The sequence below is a fragment of the Pelodiscus sinensis genome, chromosome 23 (assembly GCF_049634645.1).
Source record: "Pelodiscus sinensis isolate JC-2024 chromosome 23, ASM4963464v1, whole genome shotgun sequence".
NCBI classification, from domain to species: domain Eukaryota; kingdom Metazoa; phylum Chordata; order Testudines; family Trionychidae; genus Pelodiscus; species Pelodiscus sinensis.
In genome coordinates this window covers 401,119-421,922 of record NC_134733.1, presented here as the reverse complement: position 1 = coordinate 421,922, position 20,804 = coordinate 401,119, and the positions used below count along the sequence as shown (strand labels likewise).

At 43.9% G+C, this 20,804-nt stretch overlaps 1 protein-coding gene across 4 annotated transcripts in view; it reads right to left on the bottom strand.

Annotated features, from left to right (window-relative positions):
* Positions 1–684: 684 nt before the first annotated feature.
* The window catches only part of DDI2 (DDI proteasomal shuttling factor 2), a 56,592-nt gene continuing 36,472 nt past the window's right edge, over positions 685–20,804 (bottom strand). For 2 of the 4 annotated variants that reach the window (XM_075906336.1, XM_006129786.2), the window contains 5 exons: positions 19,663–19,790; positions 18,954–19,082; positions 18,054–18,157; positions 16,801–16,990; positions 685–6,233 (listed from right to left, as the gene is read on the bottom strand). In XM_075906336.1, coding sequence (XP_075762451.1) covers positions 4,306–6,233; positions 16,801–16,990; positions 18,054–18,157; positions 18,954–19,082; positions 19,663–19,790 — 2,479 coding nt within the window. In that variant the 3' untranslated portion in view covers positions 685–4,305. The other 2 variants (XM_075906338.1, XM_075906337.1) reach the window with 2 other exon arrangements.

Here is a 20,804-nt window from a genome sequence, read left to right as displayed (position 1 = left end):
AGTACTTAACTGAAATTTGGAAGTGGACAAAGGCCAATGAACAACATTGAACCCAGACTTTTGGAGAATATCAGTCTCAGATGGGCCCATTTCTTGGCAAGAATTAAGACAAAGAACAACCAGTTAAAGAAAAATGAATATTCTCTCCATCTTTGCCTGTCTTTCATTTTGCCTCCCACTCCAGCCCACAGTTATCAGCATATTCATACTCATCCTTGTTTGCTTCTAACCGATTAACTCCCATATAATCACAAAGTTATGCATGTAAAGTTACATTCCAGTCATGTATTTGGTTTGACACATGCAACATTAATTAAATGCTTTAACCCTCAAACAGTGCCTCTTGCTCCATATTTGTCATCTGAAGAAGTGGGTTGTGCCCACGAAAGCTCATATCATCTATATTTTTTTGGTTAGTCTCTAAGGGTACATCTACACTGTACTGCTATTTAGCTACCCTGCATCTTAACAAGCTGCTCATTATTTCGAAGTACTTTCTGGTGTGCTATTTCGGTATCCCTGCAAACCTCATTCCACAAGGGTTAAGGGATGTCTCAAGATAGTGTTATTTCAAAATTTGGCGCTGTGTATACGCGCCAAATTACAAAATAAGCAATTTAGAGTTTACAGTGCTGTGTAGATGCACCCTAAGGTGCTACAGAACCATTTTTTAAAGTTTTTGGGGGGGGGGCATAATTTATGTTATTTGGTTTACAAAGGCTGGATTCTAATCCCCTCGGGAAGTATTTGGGAAGGAGTCATCTGCATTGTAAAAATCAAGCCTTGACTCAATGACTTTTTTTTGGATGGGAGAGTGGGAAGAGGAGGAAAAAGGGAAGTGCCAAAATCTCTTCTCTGAGGACAAATACACACAGTTTTGTTGACAGTCTTTCTACATCACTTTGTTACAGAGGTAGCATAGGGCATAGCAAAAGGATATGTGCCACACTAACATAGAAGACAACAGCTCTTAGAGCTCTTTGTAAGGAATAACAACCTTAGGCATTCTACTGGATTAAGAAGTTTAAATTAAATGGTTCTTCAATTTTATAATTTTGTTTACTGAATCTTGTTCCTTAAGAACCAACATTATTCAGTCCTGTTTATTCTCTAATTTAATCCTACTGCCTTGTTCACTCAAAACAAAATTTCATATAATACAGATATTAAACTCACCAAGTTTAGATGGCTCTTGGGCAGATTTTTCAGCTGTTTTACTGTTTTGGGTTCCGGCCTCAGTTCCTAGCCATTCAGAGAAAGCAACACAGGAATTCCTATCAGTACTGATTGTTTATTTACAGTACAGCACGGGCAGATGAGCAGTTAAAAAACGTCAAAAACCCCAGAATTTTATAATAAAATAAAACTATCAAAGCAAATTGGTTGATGCTCTAAAGTTTCATTAGCATAAATTCTGTAGGTACATTTTGTAAGTAACTATGGCCAAACAACTTGTCTGGTGCAAAGCAGCCCTTCCGCCCCCTCATTTGGCTATTAGCAATTACTTTAAAAAAAATTAACATGTACTGACAATTCCATGTTAACAATACCTGACAAAGGTATTGTAACATCAGATAACTAATTTCTGGTGTTTTAAGTAGTGGGCAGTAAACCAAGCTGTGCACTAAGGGCAGCAAATTCTGTCTTACACAAGCACAAGAGGGCAGATCCTTGAGCATCTGCCCCAAGAAGCTCCCACTGAAGTCTCCATGGTGCTGCACGAGCATATCTTGGAGCAAGCCATTGGGCAGTTTGGGGAAGCTACTCGGGTGCCGAGTATGGGCAGCAAGGGCCAGCAATGTGGCTGGGAGCCAGATATGGGGAAGTGCAGTAGGCTGGGGCCAGAATGCTTCACTTCCCACCACCACACAGTGAGTGCAGGGGGCCCCTGACCTCTTGCTGCTGGTCCCAGCCCCTCCATCCATCCCCCAGGCCACATTGCTTTGGGAAGGGTTTTGGGGGAAGGGGTGAATAGGGGCAGAAAGAGGCAGGGTTGTCCCAAGTCCCGCATCCCACTGGGGATGGCACTGTCTAGGGCAAAGCCTGGCTGTTTGAATTGAGAACAGCCTAAATGGGAAAGAGAGGAGCTCTACTATTAGCTACTCTTTGAATATTGCTCAGCCAGATGCAAATAGGCTAAAAGGCTTTAATGGAGTCCAACACCAGAAGGGACCATTGTGAGGATCTGGTCTGACCTGAGTAACACTGGACATAGAACTTCAGCTCAAAAATTCCTACAGCATCTCATCTTCAACAGCCCTTTAGAAGGCCTCTTAGAAGTCAGTTCTACAATAATGACCCAAGACAATGCAGCTCACCACACAGGAACTGCCATATTTGAGGTGCTTATATTTCACAAGGAGTTTCCTGTCATCACCTGTTCCTCAGAAAAGTTTTAGTGCTTGGTAAAAATCCTGACACCAGTTATTTCTTCAAGAAGCCTTGATCAGGATCTAAAATAAAACACTGGATTTTACTTAGGTTCAGTTCTACCACCACCAATTCCAGGGAAAGCTCTACTGGATGTTCACAGGACTCCTCAAGTCTGTTCTTGCCTACTTTATGCACTGGTTTTAAAGAGTCAAGCTATCCCTCACTGCTCTCAGGGACTCTCCCATCTGTGTATCCAATTGAATAGATGTGGATTATAAATCACTCCTCTGAAAGCTACCAAATGCACATATGCAAATATTCTAAGCAAGAGAAAACAGGGATAAGTTCTGAAGCCCAGAAAAATCTGAGGTACCTAATGTGTTGAGAAAATTGGTCAGCTACTGTGGACTCACAACGTGAGCTTATTTATCTGAAGCTGGAAATCTGAGATTGTATTTTGTGAAGCCACATTAGATCTGCAGAGGGGACCAGACTGAAGTTTCTACTCAGAATCTGGTATCATATTTTATCGTGCTTCCCTTTCTCAATAGTGCCAAGAACCTCTATGAAGAAGAAAATAGCACATCTCCTTGAACTATTTTTCCTGGAACCAGGCTTTCCTGAGCACATCTCTGTCTTGTTAGAACCTCCAAAAAGCCTCAATGGTTGTAATGCATATGCCAGATCAGTGCCCTACTTGCAGGTTGCTTTACATGGGGAGTCATCACTTATCACAAGGTACTGAACTGCAATCCACTGTGGTTTTGTAGTTAGCATTTTGGCAGTGAAAATCATAGCCTTGGAGTGTCTATTTTAAAAATTACTGAGGGACTGATCACCCCCAAACAAAGGAAATATCATTCCCTTAATTACAGATTCCTACTCAGTGCACAAATCATAAGGTTAAGAAGGCTTCCTCTCCCACTCCTTTTCTGTGTAGATGAAGCTTATGGACAAAGCTATAAAGGAGTAGAATACCCTTTTACAGGATGAACCTCTAAACAAGGACACACTGGTCTGGCAACATCCATGGTCCAGCAGCCCTGCTGAGGTGGTGGCAGCAGGGTGGCATTGGCCTCCCCTGGTCTGGCAAACTGCTTTGTTCAGCACTGTTCAGGTCCCGAGAGTGCCAAACCGGGGGGGGGGGGGGGGGGTTCAAACTGCATTTCATACTCCCTAATAAAGATTTACACCAAGACATTTTCAGATATTTTGCCGTGTCTCATTTTTGTTGGCATCAAATTTTCTCTCCCTGCCATGTAAAAACGTTAACATGCTTGCCCAATAGCATAAAGCATTTTGACAATTGATGCATTCAGCTTTCAGCGCACAAAAAGATGCAAGCCTTGAACATCTCTGCAACACTTTTGTGGATGCAAAGCTCAGTGGGCATCAACATACCTCTAGTAGCTGCTACAATTCTTCATCAGCATCAGATTAATATCTGATTATAAAGCAGAAGTAGAATGACTGGTACAATTCCAAACACCTCAATTTGACAAACTTTGTTTCAGTTTGTACCATACTGAATTCATAGCTTGTGTGCCTCACGTGTAACAGCATATGCTCTGCCTTGCCTTGCAGACGCAGGTACATACATATTGAATTCTGCTTTTTGCTGAACACGGTGGTGATTCTCAATGGCTTCTGCTTTTTATTTATACTGTTGGAGCCAATTCTAAAATCATACAATTATATAAAAAGTTTTATTCCGCTATGCACCATTTTAAGGAAAAGTAAAAGCGAATTTGTTTACACAATGACAAAACTTTTCTTGCCCAAATTTAATGCATGACACAGAGAACAGATCATAGAATTAAAAGAAAAATCAGCCAAAATAATTTGACTCAGCATTCATCTTGCAGATTACTCTATAGAATTTAAATAAGTTCTCTAAATGAAGAATGGAGCAGTCAGGCCTTTGTGACATGGTCACATAGGAACTATGATATTCTTGGCCAATAAAAAGAGGAGGGCAAGGGTTGCATTCCCACCAGCTTGCTCCAAAGCTTCAAGAGCTTCTTGCAGGGTAAAGCCAGCTTTCAGAATCTGATCAATGTCAGCGGCAGGAAAAACAGGCAGCGGAAGGACTCTGGAGCTCAGTTCCAGGTTGCTGATGGATGGGCAAAGCAAAGGCTCCACAAGTCCTTGTGGAGGCCTTGGATTCGCAGAGTTTGAGGAACTGTCAGGTATTTCAGACACTTCTGCTAACAGGCTCGGAGCATCTTCCTCCACCCTGAGGTCAGGTGAACACAGTCTGTTCAGCTCTAACGTCTGACTGGCTGGAACTTGGTCATTTACTAAGCACTCAGGTAAAATTTCGTTACTCTGCAGGTGATCAAGTGTTGCAACTGAGCTCAGAATGACAGAATTACTCTTACTGGATGACCTCTGTATCTCTACAGCATCTTTTTCAATAGTTGATTGGCTGCTATTTAAAACCTCAAAGCTATCATTTTCTGTTTTCATAGCACAAGATGGTGTCCCCGCTAGCCCTTCAGGGTTCACATGTTCAGGCATCACCATACGAAAAGAGCAATCTAGATCCCCGCTCTCTGGATCCAAGCTTTCACGTTCATCATCAGAAAGCTCCTTGCATTCCATTTGCTCTTCAGAAACTGTTTCTGGCCCACATGCGTCATCTTCAGGTATAAAAGCAGTAGAATCCCCTTTTCTATTTATAATCAAAAGTTCATGAAGCTCCTTCAATGCTGCTGTTAAAGATAAACAAGACTCTTCAGTGGATGTTGCTGTATCACTGTTCAGCTGACGAATGCCAGAGGAAGAGCTATTTTCAGCTGCTAAATTAGGTAACTCATTACACATTCCAATGATTTCAATGTTCCCCTTAGGCTGCAGTAAATCCATAGTGGAAACTGGATTACTTGAAAATACAGATGTAGAGGAATCATGCTTTGAAGACTCCGTCTGCATCAAAGAACAATCCAAGTTCTGAACAGATCTCCCAATACTCTTCACTTGAGTGCTCTGTTTGCTTGACAAGCTATGCACTGTGACTGCAGACTGTTCAGTTAAATCTGTGTTCATGAAGATGTCTGTATGTGCATCACCACAGAATGCTGACCCTGGGATATTATCTTTCCCGCAAGAAAGCTCTATCTTCTCCAGCTCACCTTCTCTTCTCTCAGCAAGAGAGTCAACAGGGGATTCTGGCTGGATGTTTATAAGGCCCTGCTGCCCCACAGCAGGTAACTCAAGGCCACTGACATTCCAAGGGTGTTCTGGGTCAGCTGGTTCATTCTGTTTATCCAAACATTGTTCACACACGGGTTCTTTGTACATCTGAAAATCCAAAGGAAGATCATTCATTTGGTTCAATTCCAACTGTCCTGAAGGCAACAGCACACCTAGAACTTGCCCATGCTTGCTGGTGGTGTCAGACAAACTGCCTTCTCTGACTTCCATAGGAGATTCCAGACAACAGGCTTGTTCTTTAGCATTACATTTCACTAGACTCTCAGCTGCAACTGTTTCTCCCAGTGTGTTCTGAGAAGGAAGAGTTGGACTGTGACAGGCTACCGCTCCAGTCTGGGTGACATGGTCACTGTGTGCTGAAGGAACAGCATGATCAGGAAGATTTTGTAACAGAAGATGGTCTGGAGCTAGCTGGCATTCAGCCTGTGACCCCAAAGACTTCACAACTGTGGGATCAATTATCTCTGCTACATTAGATTTGTGAGAGCAAATTGAAGCAGGGGCAGAGACGGAGTGATCAAGTAATTGATTTGTGGGATTACAGATCTTGGAACTTAATCCTGGAGAATGGACTGGACTATTAAATCCATCAGAAGATGGTAAAGATGGCATTTCCAGTGAGGTAGTTTCTTTATCACTATTCTCTACACATGGATAGAAAGAGAAAGAAGTAGTTAGGATTGTAAGAGCTATTACATTTTCACATAATATAACAATTTTGGACCACAAGCAGTAAGGACACTTATCAGTTTGGTATGCCATTTCATTTTGGGAATGGTACATTTGAAGTGCAACTTTTTCAAGAATATACTGTAATTAGACCATATGCAACAGCACTACCAGAGCTCTTTGAATGAATGCAAATTTGGGGAACAACAAAGGCCCCAACATTACATACAGCCACTTTAACAGGACAAATGTTCAGGGTATTGTGTGTGAGTATGTGTGTATGGAAATGTGTACTAGCTTGAATAGCTACTTATTGGTCTGTTGAAGTTTAAAAGCAACTTCCTTAGAAGTTTCACATGTAATACCAGCTCCCCTCCCCTAGCTTTGTTTTTCATAACAAACAAGAGAATCCTTTCTTTGTCTTGTTAGCAGCAAAGATGTGAGAACAACAGCAAAGAGAAATATCACAAAATAATAGAAAGCCATTGTTTATTTGTTTTAATTCCTCGGAGTGGTGGATAAAAACAAGATATATAGAGTTCAGAAAATATTCACCATCAGATAACAATTCTAGAGTAAAAATGTGGACCTAAGTTACTTGATAGCTTTTGTCTTCATTCACTTAACATTTCTTTTCTGTTCCAAGCTACTGATGTCTGCCATAAGGGGAGGAGTCAGGGAGCTGCAAATTCACCTCCACACAAAGTTAAATGAGTTCAAAACATCTGTTTTCATGCGGATAAAACAAGCAACCTATAACGCTTTAGTTACAGAACCCAAAAGGGCCTTTGAGAAAGACCTGCATTGGTTTAGAAAGGTCACACAGTAATACATAGATATTTGGCATTTATTCATGCAATTCAAATACATAATGCTGAATAACAAAGTTCTCCCAAGGAAGAATAAATTTTCAAGGTGTAAAATTTAGTACAACTAAAGTAATATGACTATGATTTAGTTGTGCCCAAAATACTTCAAATTAATCACAGCTTTGCATAATAAACTTACTGCAGGGGTTTAGGAACTGCTAGCCTTTTAAAAAAAAATCAACTGCTATAATATGTTCATGGTTTATTTGTAAAATTCTGTACACACAGCCAATGCAAGCTGAAGTTATAGCCTCTTAGTTAAGAAGCTTAACATAACCATATAGTTAACCAGGTCTCTTTATATCTGTTGTCAGATAAAGCCCAACCAACTAGAGGCCTAGGGCTGCATATTGGTAATCTGACTTGTTGTCAACACAAATGAACTTCTTGTTTTATAAATCCAAAATGAATACAGCCTTTCACCTCAGAAGACCTGGGTTTGACTTAAGACAGGACACAGTGAGATGGCTTTGTCCTAGTTCTGTTTGTGTACATTGCAAAGTCACCCTACAGTTCATTATAACGAGTCATCTCTGTTCAAGAGTTTCAGTGTTAGGCATCATAGATGCCGTGGGTGATAAATGAGGTGCTTTAGGAAAGTAATGCAGGGAAGCTCATACAACTTTTTGGTCCCTCCTTTCCACAAACAAATGATTTAAACAAAAAAGTTTAAACGAGGAAAAAAAAATCACACTATAGGATTGTTACATTTAGAAAAAGGAGACAGAATGTTTTCACCCCATGTGAAAGGAATAAGCTTGTCAATTTCACATCACATAGGTTTCTCCATAATATTGTTTGAAGCAAGATGAACCCTGCTGTTGACAGTGTGAAAGTTGTAGTGAAAGCTCAGAAATGGGTAGCTATAAATACCTGATCTGTGGCCCACTCCAGCTGCAGTTAACACACACTATATGCATCAAGGCTTCTGATGTTCTGTTTGGATTAGGAAACACAACACACCAAACTTGTGTTAGCAATTCAAAGCACACAACATGCATGGTTATAGTCTTCCGACTACGCTCTCTCTCCCCTTTCCCACCTTCTTCCAAGACAGGTTCTGAACAGTGTGAGCTCCTTGCATTCACTTCCTTGCAGAAGCTCAGCTGGCCATTCCGGCATAAGAGTCTGTTCAGGCACTTTGCCATGTTGAGTCAAAAAGAAACTGCTCTTCAACCCAATTCAGGATTTTATTGTACTGTACTAGCTACACTTGATCGGTACAGCCGTTGGAGAAGCTACAGATTCCATAGAAATATGTGGTGCACGTTATTTGAATAGCTCACTGTGCAGACTGCTGGAAATACACAGCAGGCACTTTTCAGAGAAGCTGGAGCTGGGGCCAGTGCAACAGTGCATGAATTCCGCTCCCAGTTGTCAGTAACTTGCTCTGTGACCTGGGTACATCACTTATCCCCATGTACTTGTATGTCCACTTTACACAAGGAGAGAACACCAGCCTCATAATGGATGTGTGACCTCAAGATTGTAAGATGCTTGGATGAAAGGCATCAGAAGCACTTTGTCTCAGCCATCAATAGGTTTTCAGAACATGAGTGACCGGAACAGATGTAGCCAAGGGTCAAACATGACTAACAGCAGCTTTCTTCACAGAGGGAAGAACATGTTTGCTCAACTGCCAATTTGGTTATTAGTAACAATTTCTATTTCTCAGAATGCTTCACCAACAAGTTAAAATTACATTCATTTATTTTTGCTAAGATCCTATGTAAATGCATCAGCTCCCAAGCTCCTGTAAAATTTGCAGCATGACCTTCGGTGTCACCAGAGTCCCTACAAGAGATGGCATTAAAGTCTCTGTCCATGTTTCTTATTTCCAACCAGCTATTCAAAACTTCCGGCTGCCCTGCCTGATTTGTCTGTCCCTGTGCACAGGTTCCAAAACTCAGTGGCCTTTAACAGGACCAGCATGACAACTGAATTAAGACACACTGAATTGCTTTCCTTAATTTAAATCTTAAAAAATCTTCCACCTTTTAAATATAGAAATGGATTGGGTTCTGCTGACTAAACATGTGTACCTGGGATTTTTATGAAAGTTTATTATTCCTGTTCTGTAAGAAGTTTCTGTCTCCAAGTACCTGTTTCTATTGCTTTCCGTTTAAATAAAGCCAGGGTGTGGAGTTTCTGAAGGAGAATGCATTGGGTCACTCCTGCGCATCTGGTCTTAACTTTACTCTAGCAACAATTTTGCTTAGTGGTATGTTTTTAATTCTGTAAATCCTCCAGCCTTCCAGATTGTCTCAGTCTTTTGCAGGGATGCAGTGAGGCCTGTGCCACCACATGTAAGTGGAAAAACAAGACAGAATTGTGTTCTTCCAATCTGTAATAAAGGTCTAACCACTCAGATACATCAGGGAGTTGTATCCATTTAGGCAGCAGCAATAGCTGGTGTCCTGCCAGACACCTGAACATGGAATTTTCAAACACCAAAGACATGGCAGAATCTGCAGAAGGATTTGTTTTCAAACACTGTCAAGGAAATCAATACAATTATCGGAACTATAATTTCCTTCCAGATAAAGCGCACCATATGCGATAGGGTTTCCCTTGTGAAGGGCAGCAGACTGCCGGGGGTTCTCAAATGGTGGGGTTGGCCTCTCCAGGGAGGCATGAACTGTGTGTGATGTATGAGATTTTTAAAAGCACTCTGGCTGTCAGCCCTGGGCTGCTGAGGCTTGTGCAGAAGGGCTGTGCTCACGCAAGAGGGAAGGGGATTGGATAAAGGGGATAGCTGGAGCCCTCCTTCTGCACTGCTGCTGTCCCCCCGCCAATCCCTCATCAGGAGGCAGCCCAGGCTTGGCCTCTCCTCTGCCACTAAGCTCAAGTGGAGCTGTCAGTTCTGGGGTGACAGCAATGGGGAGCTAAATCTGCTATGACAAGTAATATTGATCAATATCACTTTTCACATTGCCACCCTTACTTCTGCACTGTTGCTGGCACAGTGCTGCCTTCAAAGCTCGGCACCTGCCCAGCAACTGCAGCTCTTGACTCTGCCTGCAGAGTATATGAACTTTGGGAAGAATGGGGTAATGCATAAGCAACTACAGAACAAAGAAGGTGGAGAGAAATTAAAAGTTTGAGAACCACTGCTCTATATTTACTGCTAGACTTTGTAGTCATTTTACTGTCAATATCCTAAAATCTCATTGATTACAGGGAGTTGGCATCATTTGAATCCAACTGGGAAGAAAGGATCGCACACTGCTGGAAGAGAACAAATCCTTGAACAGAAATGGAATACACATGGAGAAGTTCTTCGCGCTAATGAGTAAATTGTTATTATCTCTGCAGAATACCAAGATGACACTGGCACAGTAGCTGTGTTTTCACAGGCACTTAGCTGCCAAACTGGCATCTAACTCCAAATTCCAAGGCCTTCTGAGGTGGGTCTGAAAAAGACTGAATAAGGCTCAGGACTAATTCAGGTGTGTTCAAATGGGAGCTTTACTGACCTAATGATGTACAATGTAAACTCTGATGTATCTTGAGCCAAACAGGAGTCAAAATCCAAACCACTACAAAAGTGCACAGGACGTCCTGCAGGAAGGTGAGTCTTTTGGGGCTGAACTATATCCTCTCTCTCTTTCTCTGCTTTCTTGATGCCACATAGAAGCAGCTAATATTTTGAAAGGAGGAAGACGGTGCAAGAGTTAATATTATGACAACTCAATATGTAGCTAAATATTGCCTACAAATGTTAGGTTGCTGACAAATGAGCCTAAAGCACAGTTAAATCACTCAAGATAGGAAAAAAAGGAAACCTACCTCACTTCATTTTATACATATACCCGAGTTTTACAGTGTTCCACAAGTGTTGTAGAACAACTAGAGATGGTCTGTTCTTTTTAAATTCCCTTGGTTAAAACACTCAGCTTCCTTCAGAGCTAAAACATTACCTCACCCAAAAGAGGAGACTGTTGGCAAATGAACAGCTGAAAATTTTAAATTATATTAGCACAATTTTTTATGACAACAGACAGAACTATGTAGCACTTTAAAGACTAACAAGATGGTTTATTAGGTGACGGGCTTTCGTTTCAGCTAGACGAGACTAACACAGCTGCATCTCTATCACTATTCTTTATGACAACAGTTCTTGAAATGTTTTGTTAGTCTATAAAGTGCTACCAGACCATTTTTTTTAAGTTCTTGAAATGTTCTTCTATTTGTCTCTAAGGGTATGTCTACACTACCACCCTAGTTCGAACTAGGGTGGTTAATGTAGTCAATCGAAGTTGCAAATGAAGCCCAGGATTTAAATATCCCGGGCTTCATTTGCATCTTGCCGGGCGCCGCCATTTTTAAATCCCCGGTAGTCCGGACTCCGTGCCTGCGGCTACACGCGGCACGGAGTAGGTAGTTCGAATTAGAAAGCCTAATTCGAACTATCTACTCCGTGCCGCGTGTAGCCACGGGCATGGAGTCCGAACTACCGGGGATTTAAAAATGGCGGCGCCCGGCAAGATGCAAATGAAGCCCGGGATATTTAAATCCTGGGCTTCATTTGCAACTTCGATTGACTACATTAACCACCCTAGTTCGAACTAGGGTGGTAGTGTAGACATACCCTAACAGCTTAGTTTTAAAATCTCAAACTTTTCAGGTTGATAGTCCTCAGTTTTGAGATTCAGATAAAATTGAATCTTCGATTGTAAAGTCACAATCTTACTGAGAGGCTTCGGAAAAATGAACCTTGATTTTTTCCATCTCAAACATTCTAATGGGACAAAAACAAATATTTTACATTTCCAATTATAAATAATTAGATGAGCCTAAGACACCAGATTTGGCTGTAGATCAGGGGTCTCAAACTCCCAGACCGGGGGCCATCCCCAGCTGGAGCAATTGTACAATCCACCCCAGGATTCCTGGTGAGCTGGGGAAAGGAGGGCTGCCTGTTACCAGCCCCCAAACCCAACCCCTTCCCACAGTTGTTCCACTCTTCCCTCCCATAGCATCCCATCCCCCAAGGATGCAGCTTCGGGGATGACGGGGGGGGGGAGTGGGCCTGATGCAGTGTGGTGGCAGAGGTCGTCTCTCCTCCCCATCGCACAGCAACTGCCACGGGGAAGCAGAGAGAGTGCATTTGCCCAGTACTGGGGTGGAGATTTGGGGTCTAGACAGGAGGTAGGGTGCAGGAGCAGGCTGGGGATAGGAGTGCGGGTGGAAGGGAGGGGTGCAGGAGGGAAGTGGGAATGCAGGGTCTGAGAGGGAGGGTTCAAGAGCAAGCTTGGGGGGGGCATGAGGTCTGGGAGGAAAGGTGCAGGAGTGGGCTGGAGGTGCAGGGTCCGGGGGGGTGCAGAAGCTGGGGTGGGAGACACACGAGGCTCTGCGTGCTGCAGGGAACCACCCCCGCTCCGCTCCCATTGGCTTTGATCGGCCCACAAGTCTCAGGGCTCCTCCCTAGTCTCCAGCCCCAGCTTGCACTGCTATGGCAAGGCAAGCCATGGGCCAAATCCTGTCCACAGGCCTTAGATTCCTCACTCCTTAACACTTCAAAACATCTGAGGTGTGAAGAACTCACTGCCCTTCACCCTCAAGAAACACAGTTAATAGGGGGTCTAAATTAGCTGTTATCGTTCAAGAAAGTCTTGCACTCATTGTGGATAGTTCTCTGAAAACAGGCAGTCAGTGTGCAGACACAGCCAAAAGCAGCTAACAGAATTTAGGAACCATTAAGAAAGGATGAGAAGACAATAAATATCATAATGCCACTACAGTATATACATTTGGGATACACCCCCATCTCGAATTCTGGTTGACCCATCTCAAAACAAAAATTAGAAAATGAAAAAAGGTGCAGAGAAGGACAATACAAATAAGCATGGAACAGCTTCCTTCAGAAAAGAGAATAAAAAATTGGGACCGTTCAGCTTGGAAGAGTTTTCATAAGAGCCGAAGTGCGACAGTCTATCCCTTGGGGGAGCACTTTGCAACCCCCATTCTTTATACCATCTGAGATAGCAGGGAAAGGCTCTGACTTGGTGAAAGCAAATTTCTCTATCCATATTTGGTGTCTCATTAGCAGACATGAAATTATGAGAACTGTGTTGTATGGCTGTCACTAAAACATACTATACGTTGGAGATTTAGCCATATATTAGTTCTCCCGAAAGAACAAAGAAATAACCAACGCCCAGGCTGTGTGAAAAAAAAATGGAGCAATAGTCATTGTCCAGCAAGGGAGCTACACTTCTGTGATACGAGGCTGCACCAGGTGAACTACTCTGCCTGGCCTGGAGATCCAGTAAGGCCCCCAGACATGCCAGGACTGTCATCTCCCAAGTACATGGGTCTGAAGGTGTAAAGAACACAATGGCCACTTGATTGGCCCTTCTCCCCACTCTTAGGGTACGTCTAGATTAAATGGCTCTGCCAACAAAGGCATGTAAAATAGGCTACCTGACATAGTCAATGAAGCGGGGATTTAAATATCCCCGGCTTCATTAAAATAAAAATGGCCGCCACGCTGTGCTGGCTCAGCTGATTGTTGGCAGAGTGCACGAGTCAAGACGCGGATCGGTCGACAAGGGAAGCCTTTGTCAACCGCTCCCTTGTGCCTCATGAAACGAGGTTTACAGCGGTTGACAAAGGCTTCCCTTGTTGACCAATCTGCGTCGACTTGTGCATTGTGCCGACGATCAGCTGAGCCGCCACAGCGCGGTGGCCATTTTTATTTTAATGAAGCCGGGGATATTTAAATTCCCGCTTCATTGACTATGTCGGGTAGCCTATTTTACATGCCTCTGTCGGCAGAGCCATGTAGTCTAGATGTATCCTTACAATGCAAGTAAAAGATACTGAAGGTTCTGACTGAGGCGACTGCATGGGCAGCTGGTGTCCTAGGTGGGGATCACCCACACACTGCCTTCAGAACACCTACTATAGGCCTACTGGGGCAGAGTGTTGCTGCCTCCCAGTGCCCGCCTTACCCGGTGGCTCTGGGTACGACACCTCCCTAGTGCTCTGGGGCCACATGCCCTCCTCCCTCCTTGGTGCTTCCTGGCCGCGGAGGCTGGGGTGCGGCTTGATGCCCATGAGTGTGAGGGGTGGGGCCTCACCAGAAGGGGCAGGGCTGGAGGTGGGGCTTGCCTCCCCTACCCCTACCTTCACCAAGCGCACATGGGGGACTGGCCCAGATTTTCAGGGGGAAGTCTGTGTACAGGTTGGACTTCCCTGGTCCAGCACCTCAGGACCTGATCAGTCCCCAATGAGGGAATCTGCTGGACCAGGGGAGGTTTCCTGTCACTGACCCTCGAACCCACTGGCTGCCTTTGTTTCCATTCCCAGCTTGTCACTCTGCTGTCAGCTGGGCAGGGCTGCCTGCCACTGAACCAGGCTTGACTGGCTCCCGGGCTGTTGCGACCATGGCCTCCCTGCCAGGCTGGTGCCCTGTGCAACTCCAGCTCCCTGGACAGGCTGCTGCTGGCCCTGGCCCTGGGCCCCTGCTTACCTACTAGGCTGTTGCTAAGCTGCAGCCCAGCTCTCCTGCTGGGCAACCAGAATGCTGCAGCTCCAGCCCCTCCGCCAGGCTACTGCCTTGCCATGGCCCTAGCTCTCTGCTGTGCTGCTGCCAGGCCCGCTGGGCTCCCAGCTGCTGATCTTCCTGCTGCCCAGCTCCCAGTCAGTGGGGCTCTCTGGGTCCCAGTTTAGGGAGGTTCAACCTATACTATGGACTGTAATATCCAGTGGGGTGAGAAAAACTGCTTGTTCTAGTTATTGCCCAGTCTAATAGGCCTGAGAGTTTAGACCGCACGTTTATAGTTTCTTTTCTTTCAGTAACTACTCCGACTTTTGCCTAACATTTCACAGAACAAGATTAGGGTTGGAAGAGACCTCAGGAGTCATCTAGTCCAACCCCCTGCTCAAAGCAGGACCAATCCCAACTCAATCATCCCAGCCAGGGCTTTGTCAAGCTTGGCTTTAAAAACCACTAAGGATGGATACTCCACCACTTCCCTAGGGAACCCATCCCAATGCTTTCCCACCCTCCTAGGGAAATAGTTTTTCCTAATGTCCAACCTAGACCTCCCCCACTGTAACTTGAGACCATTGCTCCTCATTCTGTCGTCTGCCACTGCTGAGAAAAGCCTCTCTCCATCCTAGGGAGTCAACTCACTACTTTGTACTCACTGCTTGCCTTTACCAGTGAGTTTGTGGGAAGTACGTGGCAAACCTGCTTCGGTTTTACAAAAGCTGGTGTATGCCCACTTTCCACTGATGAAGTGGTGAACCAACTGATGAATTAGATGGTAGATTCCTGAGGTACAGTGCTTGGAGCTGGAGGGATTTGGCTCTGGTGTCTTTCTCTGTGGGGCTCTGGGTATATTCATGCAATCTAGCAGGGCGTTGAATGACAACAGCCCCTAGAGGGGTTGTTGCTGCCCACTAGCAAGGTGTTGAGAGACACAGCCCAGGGTGGAGAGAGTTAAGGGGAGACAGCAGTCCTGTGGTCCTAGGCTGCATCCTGGGGATCCCATCACTCAGAGGTCACCCAATGGAATTAATATACAGCAGGGTTAAAAAACACACACACAGAAGAACTTGCTCCCTGGGGATGCTGTGAAGACAAAAAACAAACAAAAGGCTAGGTCCCCAATTGCTATTAGCCAACATGGCCAGGGAATCAACCCCGTGGTCTATACATCCCCAAGCCTCTGAGTGCTAGATGCTGGGACTAGATAACAGACAATTGCCCTGTTCTGTTCATTTGCTTTGAAGTTACAGTCAGGAGACAGGACACTGGACTAGATGGGCTATTGGTCTGACCCTGTATGGGCCTTCTTACAAGCTGACTTAAGCGCCAGTACAGATACCACTAGGATGACAGAAAAATTCCTTTGACCTAGCTACTGCCTCTCAAGGGGGCAAATTAGATACAGCTACAGGAACTCCCGTTACATCATCATGGTAAGCATCTACTCTGTGGTGCTAGTGACACACCTGCAGTGACACAGCTCTGAAATTTTTTCCCTTTAACACTGAAGTAGTAGGTTAGGACACAATAAATGCAATTCCACATTTGATTACATAGGAAGTCAGATTTTCGGAGCTGCAGAGTGAATTAGATTTTTTTCTACAAGTAATATTTCAGCTCTGAGATATCAAAGAGAAACAGAAACAGTACTAGTATTTCTAAAAACAGTTCATAAAATTTATATTTCTGAAGTTATAGAGCAAATAAATATCAATGCACAATTCTGTACCTGCTCACTACATTTCTCCTTTAGCACCTGTATAAATTGTGGGTATTACAACATGGTTCATGGCTGTTTCCACAAATTTCTCCCCATTAAAATGGCTAAAATATCACTTAACTGAAATTGTCTCCTTGCTGTATGTTAAATACAATAAGATTAATGAGGGAGGGAGGGGAGAGCTACTTTGTCAACCACAAAGCCAGGCCAAGGTAAAATGGCCCATATTCTTTGAAGACAGGTTTGATTTAGATCTTACAGAGAGAAAAGTCCAGCAGTCAGAAGGCTCTGCAAGAAAGGGAAGCCCCCCTTTTCATCACTAGCATTACATTCAGTAAGACACATTAAAACAGCGGAGAAAAATAAGGAGCTTTCTAGGGAGAGGAGATAGAACTGACAAGTTACTGACAGCACTCGGCAGATTGTTACTCTGAGTTGGCTTCTTATAGTACCTGCTTCCTCCACAGATTTCTGTAGAGCTTCTGCCAGTTCTTGATCTGCAATCTCCTCTGGCTGCACATCCTCCCGCCCTGCCCCATATGCCAGTCTCGCACATTCTGGGAGCTCCCCCTCCGGAAGGAAAGTTGTCTGAGATCCAGTGGTGCCAATCACTAGTACATTGTTTTTGAGATCAATGGAACACTGGGAAAAGAGTACACATGTGATTGATAGGACTGGCTTGTAAGAGCCAGCCACAAAACACCATTAATGACAAATTAAACAATGCACTAGAAAAAATTCACTTCCAAACATCGAGAGGTTAAAGTGAAAAGTTACAATAACTGTTTCAAGAAGGGTTGAGAAAGCGTAGCAACTAAAAACACAGGCTGAGTAGAAATAGCTCAGCAAGCTCATGTCTTCAATATACCAAGGGACTTCTTTTCACTGCTCCTATTAACTAGCTCTTGAATAATTATGGCGCTTCAGCTTTTCTGCCTTACTATGATTATAGCTAAATGTGAGGCCTTCCCAGACTCACTCTAATAAATTGCTCAGGTATAGATCTCTGAGGCGTTTCAGGCCCCAAGAGTCCAAAGCAAAGACCGTTAGGCTGGGACATGGTACAAGCTACAACAGGGCTACTCAACACGTGGCCTGTTGGATTGCGGCCCGTGGTGCAGTTTGGGTTTACGCAGGGCTCAACACACGGCCTGTGGGTAGGATCCTTTGAACGCGGCCACCTCTGGGAACACGCTCCACAACGGTGAGTCAATAGAATGGTCTTCTGTTGAGATGTGTTTTAGTAGTTCAATTCCTGGACTGTCATTGCTCATTAAAAGTGCTGTCACAGGAGTGGAAATTGGGTAAATATTGCATTTTATTAATATGAGTAAAACTGACTTAAATGGGGCCTGCTTGTGTAGTCTTGCCTTAATTTTTGTATTCATGCTCGTCAGTGTGAAAGAAGCTATTTGCACATATATTTGCATGTATATGCAAGCACACTTAAATTGCAGCCCTTGGCACGTGCTGTGAGTATCACTGTGGCCCCGGGGCTTCCAAAGTTGAACAGCCCTGACCTACAACCTACAAGATGTAAGTGGGAAACATCTGTGGGAAAACCACGTTCTCAGATCTCTTCAGAGGTTTTTCAGAAATTTTTTCAGCTCTAAAAAAAATACATGTAAGATCAGTACTGTCCTTATGAAAGACTTCCAAAGGAGCCCAGGGTCATTGCAAAACAAGCACCAATTGATTCACTTACCTGATGTCTCTTAAGCATATCCAGTCCTAGAAGCATATCCATGGGCTGCTCTTCAAGGATGGAAAAAGAGCATGGGAGAAAATCCCCTTCAATCTGAACCTGAGCTGAAAAGAACACAGAAGACACCATGTTATACATACTCTAGATGCAAGAAGTGTTCAAGCACTGCAACATGAGGGTTCTACGGCAAGTATCTCTCTAGCAAAGGGCAAGGACACAAAATCTGTTTAGGTAAGGTATGGAATCAAAGCAAAAGCTGTTTAGACGTGGGTTGTGGGAAAATCTACTCTAAGCCAGCCTTGATGATTATTGTGAGTTTGCTGGCCCCAAGGGGCAATTTTTTTTCTTGTTTATTTTAAAAACCCATGGCTGTTCAGGACAGTGGGAACTGCTCAGCCAACCCTTCAAGCCAGAGCTAAAGAAACAGCATGCAAACTGCTCAGAGTCTGGATTGTATTTCTGTGCTTCAATCCAGAGTCAGTTTCTTTAACAGAGATAATGTAATTGAATGGCATTTTCTTCAGCTAAGCCTGTGCAAGAACACAGATATCCTGAAGTGCTGAGCAACACTCAGCTGCACTGGAACTGTGCCCTGAACATCACCCCATCCTGATCACCTATACCATAGGATAAAGCTATTTTATATTAACCCTTCAAGCACCAGGAATCAATGTTCTCTCAGCAGGGGGCTCTAGTCCTACCAGAATTAGAGTGTTAGAGTAATTATGAAAACATTGAACTTGGAACCCTGGTTACAGTTTGTGTGAACTTAATGTGTTCTTGATAAACTCGTACTCCACTCTAGAACCGTTCCTAAACTCGATAGCATGAAACCAGATGCTTTTTGGCACCAAGGAGAGCCACAACCATTACAAGTTAGCCCACTGTGCCACTACTTACCTAGGTGCACCCTGCCAATGATTTTCTGTGTGCCCACACCTTTAGCAATGCCTGCCCACCGCCGATCCACCAGTCTCATTATATTACACCTTTCAGCACAAGCCTGGCTCATAATGGTCATTTGGGCACCTACCACCAGAGACAAGAGTTATATTTAAAAATGACCAAGGAGTATTTTGATATCCACCAGTACAGAAATTTTAATTTAAGACTCAGTATTATACTATGGCATAAAGGCTCTTTGTGTACACCTCCCTCCCCTACTACCCAAAGGTTTTTATTGTTACAGAGTAACGATAAAATGGAATATTTACAACTCTAAATCTATATACAAGAATTGTTTGTTATAAAGGAAAACAACCTCAATTTTATGGCTAGGCAAACTGAGGCACATGGGCAGCTGTGTAACCATGGACGAGTCATTCTGCCTAGCAGCAAAGACGAGATTAGAACCCAGGGATTCCGACTCCCCGTCATGTTTTAACGACAACACACATTTTTTATTAGGTTGAATAACTGTCAGAAAGTACATTCAGATTTTAATTAGATCTTTTCAAATCTGCTAATGCACTGCTTTATGTGGGAAAGGAATGCTATACATTTATCTGTTGTGGGGATTCACTGTTTTCCTTAAAGAGCCAGGAGAAGGGAGAGCAGAAGAGGGTAGAGAGATTGAAAAGGGGCTGAGGAAGAGAGGGGAGGAATTCACCTGAGTCAACAAAAGCTTTCACTGGATGTCCATTGACTTTGCAGTTAATATAGAGCATCACCACCTGGCCAAAGCTCTCTGGGGCCTCTTCCATAGCTATCGTCATGTTCTCTTCTATATTTTGTTGCCTGAATTAAATGAAAACCAGAAACTGAAATGACACCTTCCACGAACAGAAACAGCAGATTCATTAAGCCTCCCCTTAACAAGGATACAAATTGTCATCCTCCCTCTCCCCACTACTGCCAGTTATGAACAGCTTGTGAAAGAGTACTGGACTTCAACAGTTAAACACCAGCCTATTTAGCAGATGATAGCAAAAGACCTTGCCTTAATCCAGGGGCATCAAATTGCTTGCAAGCAGGAAGGAGAGAATGTTCCTCAGAGTCCTTAAATCAGGAATGGTCACTGAGAAAAATCAGTAAGGGGCTACACACAAGTGAGAAACAAAAAACCCACCCCTCATCAGCATGGGCTCCCCAATGCTGGGGGGAGCCCTGAGCCTCAGGGGGCGGATCCAGGAAAGCCAGGGACTGCATCCGGCCCCTAGGCCTTAGGTTCCCCACCCCTGCCTTAAAGAAACCTATGCAGCAGTTTGGAATAAAGTTGTCAGATGGACTACTGTATAGCTCCTGGAGACCTGAAGCTGACTGTTCACAATAAAAGCCTGTCACTATAGAGCTAACAAAAAAATTGTGGTCAAAAGACTGCACTTCCATTTGTCATTCAGCTACAGCAGTGGGATCCCAAAAAGTTAGGTGTCAAAATGCTTGTGTGCCACAACATTCTTCCCTTGTGCAAGTATCTGGTTTGGGACAGACTACCTCAGAGTGCAGTGACAACACTGCAAATTCTCTCTACAAACTTAAGGGTCCAGAAAGGAAGACAAGCGAGATCCAAGCCAAACGGACATGCAGTTCCTTCCCTGCAGTAACCTTAAGCATGATGGGTATATCTACAGCTACCCTCCTGGAAATTCCACTCCAATTCATCTGATGAAGTGGGTTTTACCCAGGAAAGCTCATGTCCTAATAAATCTTTGTCTCCCTCATTTTTGCAGATACAGATTAATACTGCTGCCCCATAGATTTATTTGGGCATGAGCTTTTATGGACAAAAACCCACTTTGCAATTTGTTGTGA